At 31.6% G+C, this 8,069-nt stretch overlaps 1 protein-coding gene across 1 annotated transcript; it reads left to right on the forward strand.

Moving 5' to 3' along the window:
• Positions 1–4,870: 4,870 nt before the first annotated feature.
• LOC115971816 (glycine-rich protein A3-like) lies at positions 4,871–7,279 on the forward strand. The gene is made up of 3 exons (XM_031091874.1): positions 4,871–4,979; positions 5,658–5,984; positions 6,684–7,279. Exons 2-3 carry the CDS (start codon positions 5,687–5,689, stop codon positions 6,920–6,922), a joined length of 537 nt encoding a protein of 178 aa, XP_030947734.1. The 5' UTR covers positions 4,871–4,979; positions 5,658–5,686; the 3' UTR covers positions 6,923–7,279.
• Positions 7,280–8,069: the final 790 nt, after the last annotated feature.

Genomic DNA, 8,069 nt, shown 5'->3' on the forward strand with positions numbered 1-8,069 from the left:
TACGTATGTTTAAACAATAGTTTTCATTTTTTTGGAAATATGTGTGGGTGAAAAAGTATGTAGAAATACATATAATATTGTTTAAAAACTGAAAACATGTGTTTAAACACATGTACCAAACGAGCCATTAATGTTGCGATTTGTGTATTTATTTGGATTTTGGAATCCTAATTTAATTAGGACTAGGAATTCTGACTAACAAGGAATTTTAGTGTTTTTTTTTTTTTTTTAGCAAAATTGTTTGTGGTCCAAAGAATGGGTTGGGTATTTAGGATTCGATTTTTTTTTTTTTTTTTTTGGAGAGGGAGGATTGGAATTGTTATAATTTTTTTTGTCAAAAATGTTAGGAGGGTCCACGGTGATTAAATTCTTTCAATTTTAGTATTTACTAGTCGCTAACCCGTGCGATGCACGGGAAATGTATTGAGTACAATATATAATTTAATCTTTGTTTATTTTACTACAACACCAAAATTGAATTTGTAAAATAAAATCATATAGCTAAAACATTTGTTAACAGCTATACGTTTCAGACATTTATTAAACTATTATTATTATTATTATTATTATCAACTTAACAGTATTTTAATATATGATACCAACATGCTTCAAGAAAATGTCCAACACTGAAAACAATTTCGAAAACAAACTCAACTAAACAGTTTGATGAATAAATATATTACAATCTATAATATAAGCCAAGAAATAAACTTTGAAACCAATATGAACAAAATCCACGTCAAACAAAACCATTTCGATCATTAAGAATATGACTCACTAAAGTCATGAAAAACACAGGATTCATTACCAAAAAAAAAAAGCATCTTTAGTCTTTATAGATTTTGCCTAAGTACCCAGATACGATGACACATACTCACACAAAAAGAGACATAAACACAGACAATTAAAGAAAAAATAAGAAAAACAAAAGAGACGTAAACACGGACAATTAAAGAAAAAATATAGGAAAAAAAAGTTAGGAATAGAAATATAAGATAAAGATGGGTTACCCTCAAAAAGAATAATCCATGGATATTCATTGAAATCTTCTAGATAATTTCTGATAATAGAAAAAATAAAACCCAAAAGTTATGATGTTAAAACTTCCAAAAGGCCAAAAAAAAAAAAATTTTAAAAATCAGAAGATTCAAAGCTTCAAAAGTATTGAAATAAAACAATATATATATATATATATATATATAATTACGCAATAGAGAAATACAATAGAAAGAAGGGAATCCATGATTATAGCTTTTCCACTTATGTATTGGACTCCTCTCCTTCTTCGGTCAATGCATCAAGGTTAGGGTTATTTGATTTGTTCAATAAAAATTTGAAGATTTAATTAAAAGATTCAGGCCCAGCAATTAAATAAACAAAACAACAATTGACAAACTTATAAGAAAAAGCAACAAATCTATAATTTTTATTGAACAAATCAAATAACCCTAACCTTGATGCATTGACCGAAGAAGGAGAGGAGTCCAATACATAAGTGGAATATGTGAATTGTGAAGCATGAGCCGCCCTCAAAAAAAATCTTGAAGAAAAATAAGTTTTAAGGAGAAAATTGTGTTGCGGCAAAAATAAGTTTTTGGGGCTTAGGTTTTCTACGCAAGCAATTCTTAAATAGGAGAGAGTAGAGGCGGTGGGAGAGTGTCCTTATTTGGCTAGAAGTCTAATTTGCATTGGAAAAGGAAAACAGTGATGAGGTGGAAAATTTAATTTAATTTAAATTTAATTTAAATATTGTGCTGACGTGGAAAATTGTGGGAGTTTCAAAAGTTTCGGTTTTATATATATACTAGTTAAAGACCCGTGTGTTGCACGGTTTTATCATAAACTTATAGAATATATATTTTTTCATATATAGGAATGTGTTTTTTTTTTTTTTTTTTTTTAAAAAAAATTATAGCTAAATGTTAATTTCTTGAGATTTGGGGGAAGGGGTAGCACATATCTTTAGGGTAGGGTGCATCCAATGGAACTTTGATCATAAAACATTGAGTACCTGTAATATAAGTATGCAATCTGTAACAATTCTCAAAGCTAAAAAAAAAAAAAAGTACTATTATTAAAATTTAATGGTATACAAAATAATAGAAAATTTAATGATTGATAAAAGCCATCAAATTTATATTAATATATGCTTAATAATAAGCTAAAAAGAAGATTGTTCTCTAAATCAAAATTGCGAGGATGAAAGTAACATTTCACCATTGAACCCGTGTCATAACACACACACAAAAATCATGTCTAAGCATATTTAATGATTGATTCTCAAATTACAACCATATAAATTGGATAAAACTTTTAAAAAATAAAGTTAAACAAAAGACAAAAAATACACAAAACCTATTCAATTTCATGGAAAAAAAAATTGGAGTAAACACATGATTCACTCATCAAAATTTGTTCTTTTAAAAGTATTAATTAAGAGTATGTTACTATTTTAGGTCTTAAATTATACCTAAAACATCATTTTTTTTTCATGAGTAATAAACTTTTATTAATATTGTAGATTATTAATAACTAAACGAAATACAAAAAATTATGGACGAAATGGAAGTGATTCCATAAAATCTATAAAGAGTGTTGCTATTTGTAAGACCCCACACAATGAGACCTATATCATGAACCATACAAATATGACACAGACACAACTATACATCAATTCTTAAACACACACATGTTTATCAATTAATGGCTTAAATACATGATTAGTCAGTAAAGATTAGAGTGATTATGTTTAAGCCCTCAGATGACGTGGTCAAACTAAAAATGCTCCATAGGGACTAAAAATAAATTGTAATTAATATCAATCACTTTTTAAGTTTTTTAGGAACTAAAAACAATAGCTTTAAACTTTAGTGAAGTACTAAAATCATTTTTGGCCTAAATAAAAAAGATATTTTTAAAAGTATAAAGAAAATAAATAAATAAATGAAGCCTAGGCAATCACACTCTTATTGAATGCAATATATATATGAATTTTGACAGAACAACAAATAAATAAACATTCATTAATCACTTTCTTTTTTCCTTTTTTGGATTAAAAAAAAAAAGACTAAGAATAAAGATTAAGAAATTAAATATGATAATAAAAATAAGAAATTTAGTGTGAAGGAAGAAAATTACAATTTATTGACAATTTTGTGTCTAATAGTAGGCGTAAGTTGAGCTCTCCAATCATTGTTCAATGGTGCGGTGGGTTCGGTTTTGATTGTTTGTGACCAATATTCTCCTTCATTTTTCTAAACCACCAAAAAACAACCTTAGCTATTTTAAACTTTTAAGGGAAGAGTTTTCAAAACAGAAAACGAAAAACCAAAATAGTAATAAAGGCCTAATGTGTTATTGAAGAATCCAAAAGCAGCCAAGGAATAAACAGAAAACAGAAACCTTGCTTACAGCTTTATTTAGATTTTTGCCCTGAAATTTTTCTTCTGTTCTTCTTCTTGTTGTTGTTCGGGGAAGAGAGAGAGAGAGGAAGTCGAAGAGTTCACGGTATTGGAATAAGATTATAAACGCTATTTGAATGTTTTGAGGTTTGGCACTTTGCTTTTGTGCCGAAACTGGAAATGTGTGCTTTTATAACCTTAGCTATTGTTGCACAAAGTTGACTTGCACACGGCCCGTGTATTGCATATCCATCCCACGCACATTGTAATTCTCACTAATCCAAACTTCAAGTACATAAGTAGCGTAAGCAAGATTGTTATTAGATTTTTTTTTTTTTTTTTTTTTTTTTTTTATGTTAAAGTTAACATGAAGAATTTTTTTTTTTTTTAGATAAACTACTTAATGATAAGAATGAATTAGAGTCCTGGTAGTATACCCTCACTTTTATATTAGATAATTTTAAGTTGTGAAGAAGTTGATAACTTGATATGAACAAAAAGAAAAATGAGCTTACCCAATCAAGAAGTTTAGGTATATTTTATTCCAAAAAAATAGTTAACGTTATTAGCTAGATTGTTATTAGATTATTTATTTATTTATTTATTTTGTTTACGTTTAAGTTAATACAAAAAAGAAGAAGTAGTTTTTTTTTTTTTCCTTAGATAAACTACTTAATGATAGTTACGTGAAGCAGGTGATAGTTTTTTTTTTCTTAGATAAACTACTTAATGATAGTTTTTTTTTGAGATAAACTACTTAATGATAAGAATGAATTAGAGTCTTGCTAATATACTATTCCTTTTTAGTTCTTTAAAATTCTAAAAATTTAATAAATTTTTTGTAATTTGGTGAAGCCACTTGGCGCAACCACGGCGTCTAAGCCCAACTTTTATTATATATAATATGATATGATATAATATGATATATATATATATATATATATAGATTATTAAGAGAAATTTTCAAAACTGAGGGGACATGGGCCCCCAGCTCCGCCAGTGGCCTTTGAAATTCTTCATCTTGGATAATTTTAGCTATATTTTATGTTAGATGACTTTAGCTATATTTTTGTAGTAAAATTTAGTGATATGCTATATATATATAATATTTTCATAATAAATTATAAGTAGTTGTTGTTATTAGTAGTCAACAAAAAAAATCAATGATAAATTTAAATTAGAACTAATAACAACTTTACACTAATAATTTCTTGTAAAAATATTATAAACAACGGTTGTCTAAAAATTTAAGTCGGTTAAAAGCGTGAGAGAAGTTCATGACCACACGGGTGTTTGTTTTTTTTTTTTTTTTTTTGTTGAGTATTGATTCAAAACGCGTAGTATGGGAATGGGAATATGAAACGTTACTTAATGAGCGAATGCAGAGCAACCCACGTGTCCTTTGGCCCTTGAGGCGCGCAATTGCATGCCTCTTACGCGTTTATTACGCGTTGGATCTTATCAACTCTAGTCTATGTTCATGATCTGCTATAAATAAACATTCTTCTTATTATCTTCTTTGACAATTACAAATCTCTCTCTCTCTCTCTCTTTTGTGATCGGATCGAACAACTTTCGGTGAGAACCTCTTTTTGTTTATTTCTGTGTCTCTGTCTCTGTTTGTGCGTGTTTTATCTATGAAATTGAAGAACATCAAAGTATCTTGCTTTTGTCATTTTCTTAAACGCTTATTTGGGATTGAAAATTGTCGCCTTTTTCCTTAATTTCATGAAATGAAAGCAAACTCAAAATTAAATGGATTTCACGACATGGGTATAACCGGATTCATCAAATTAACATATGATCAACTATATCTATATACCAATATCACCCAAATTTTGTTTATACGATTGTGAATTAATTAATTCAGATCTGGGTATTTTGCTGCTTAATTTGATTTCTCATTCTTGATACTCAGTTTTCGTTATAATTTTCTTTGATCCTCTGAGATGCTCAACTTTTTAGATCAATGTCTTCTTCTCATTAATCGAATTATCTTGTCATATTTAGTTGTTATCTTAAGATAAATGTCAGACTAGCATAAACAATAAAACATGTAATAATATATTGTGGGTTGAGGTTCCAATTGGTTCAACGAATTGGTATGCTGGTGTAATGATGGAGTGGATGCTATAGTCTAGAAGGATCATAGTTTGCATTTTTGTTTGATATGTGTATGTGTATGTCTCTTTTTTTCTTTTCTTTTTTTGTTGCAATAAGTTCATTATTAATCTCTAATTTCATTTTTTTTTTCAGACATTTGCTAGAAGAAGGAAAAAAAAATCATGGGGGGTGGAAAAGATAAGCATGATGAATCTGACAAAGGGTTATTCTCACAACTGGCTCATGCCGCACAGAGTGGTCATGGAGGCCATGGATATCCTCCAGGAGGTCAGTACCCTGGAGCATATCCTCCACAACAACATGGTTATCCACAACAACATGGTTATCCACCACAAGGATACCCACCACAAGGATACCCTCCACAAGGATACCCACCACAGGGATACCCTCAACAAGGCTACCCACAGCAAGGCTACCCACCATCTGGCTATCCTGGCCCATCTGCTCCACATCAGTCAGGTATATATTACTTATGACACCCAACCCCGATTTTTCTCATATATAATTTCAATCAAATTCTAGTGGCTTAGACTAAACAAGCTAGACTTAACTAATCTCAACTATTGGGGGGGTTTGAGTGGTGGCGCATGTGGTATTGTATTGACACCCTTTGGGGTAGCTATTTGCAACATTTTACCTCCTTGTTTTGACTGTTTAGATATGATCCTAATGTTGTTTAGTTCGTCTCCTCATGATTCCCATAAAATATTGGTGAATTGGTTGAAAGGTTCTGAAAGATAGGGATTGGAACCCTTGTTAAACAAAAGCCTACATATTAGTTTCAATGCTGCACTTTTAATAACTCAGCCATCTCTCCTACATGATGATTATGGCTATGAATTTTCTGTTTTTATTGGGATAGATGAATTTTTTATATGCCCATCCCCTGATGGAATCCGACATGACAGTTTTCCTCGTCTGGCTCGAGCATAAATCAAACGAATGCAAGGAATTAGAGAGGAGTTAGGCGCTGTTTAGGCTCCTGATATTGGAGCTTAGCTTTGTTTTGTTTTATCAAATTATTTTTTTGCTGCCTTGCTTAAGTGGAAAGCTTTTCTGACTCTGTGTTATTGATTTTTCTGGAAGTTGTTGTATTCTTCTATTCCTGCTTATCAAAAAATAAAAAATAATGGTTGTTGAATTCTTCTTTTTCTTCAGGACATGGCGGCGGCATGGGAGGATTGCTAGCTGGGGGTGCTGCGGCTGCTGCTGCTGCTTATGGTGCTCATCAAATCTCTCATGGCTCACATGGCTCACATGGCTATGGCTATGGCTCACAGGGCTATGGCTCACTTGGCGGCTTTTCACACGGTGGTATGGGTCATGGCAAGTTCAAGCATGGAAAGCATGGCAAGTTCAAGCACGGCAAGCATGGCAAGTTCAAGAAGTGGAAGTAATCTTGTTTGTCTCGGTGATTTTGATTTTAGTCATGTCGACTCTATATATATATATCATGGATAATTGCTGATTCTGGTTTTCCAAACTATTAATAAACATCAGTTTATGATATCTGTTAGGGTGGCAAGGCAAACATTGTTTTGGCTTTTGACATACTCTGGAAACATGATACTTATAACATATGTTACATACAGATCATCTAGGCCTGTTGAGATGTATAACTTTGGTTTTCTCTTCCTCTGCCGTGCTTCTTTAACCTTCCATTGGTGAATTTGTGTAGCTGTTACAGATATACTGTTCATATTTTATTGTAAACTAATTGATATCTTCATTTCCAGTGCTTTTGACACCTTCAAACTTTGTCTACGCCATCTTATTAGAAAAATTCTTTCTTAGGGTGGTTCTGTTCTCACTTCCAGCCTTTTCCATTTGAACATGATCTGAGATTCATTTATTTTTTCTTTTAAGAAATAATAAAATAATGAAGTGATACATTATTATGAACATGAGCCTTTGTCAACCTTTGTCTGCGCCATCTTGTTAGATTTCAGAATTGTTCAGTTCTCACTTCCTGCCTTTTCCATTTGAGCATGAAAATAATGAACCGATAACTGATTTGGAGCCTTTAATTGTGGGGGCTGTATGGGGGAGGGGGGATTTTTTCAAATCGTGATTCTTTCAACTTTCATCAACCTACATGGCAATTTATAAGACCATAAATGTGTATTAACATACACTTTATTAAATCATTTAAATAAGTCACGTGACTATTAAGTAGGTCATGAGACAAAAATTACGACGAGTAAATAATCTTTTGAGTCGTTATGTTATGAGTTGGGGGAATTTTTCTCCAAACCAGATTGAAGAAAAACTGTTCTGGTTACTTGTTTCCTGGATTTGGGGATTGCGGAAACAGAATGAAGGACAAAAGCATGTTGAGGGAAAATCCTTGTAGGCCTACAGTGGATGGGCCCTCGTGTGGGCCCATAGGCCCAACCTTGGTCTGACCCAAGGCTATTTTATTTGGGCAACTTTGGTACCTTTACAAGACTATGGCGGTATGGCCACCATTCCGATCAAGGTCTCATCAATCCCCATTGTGAGAAATCGTGCCCTTGGGATCTCAAGTGAGCATATTGTTTCTAC

Source organism: Quercus lobata, chromosome 12 (assembly GCF_001633185.2).
Source record: "Quercus lobata isolate SW786 chromosome 12, ValleyOak3.0 Primary Assembly, whole genome shotgun sequence".
Lineage (NCBI taxonomy): Eukaryota > Viridiplantae > Streptophyta > Magnoliopsida > Fagales > Fagaceae > Quercus > Quercus lobata.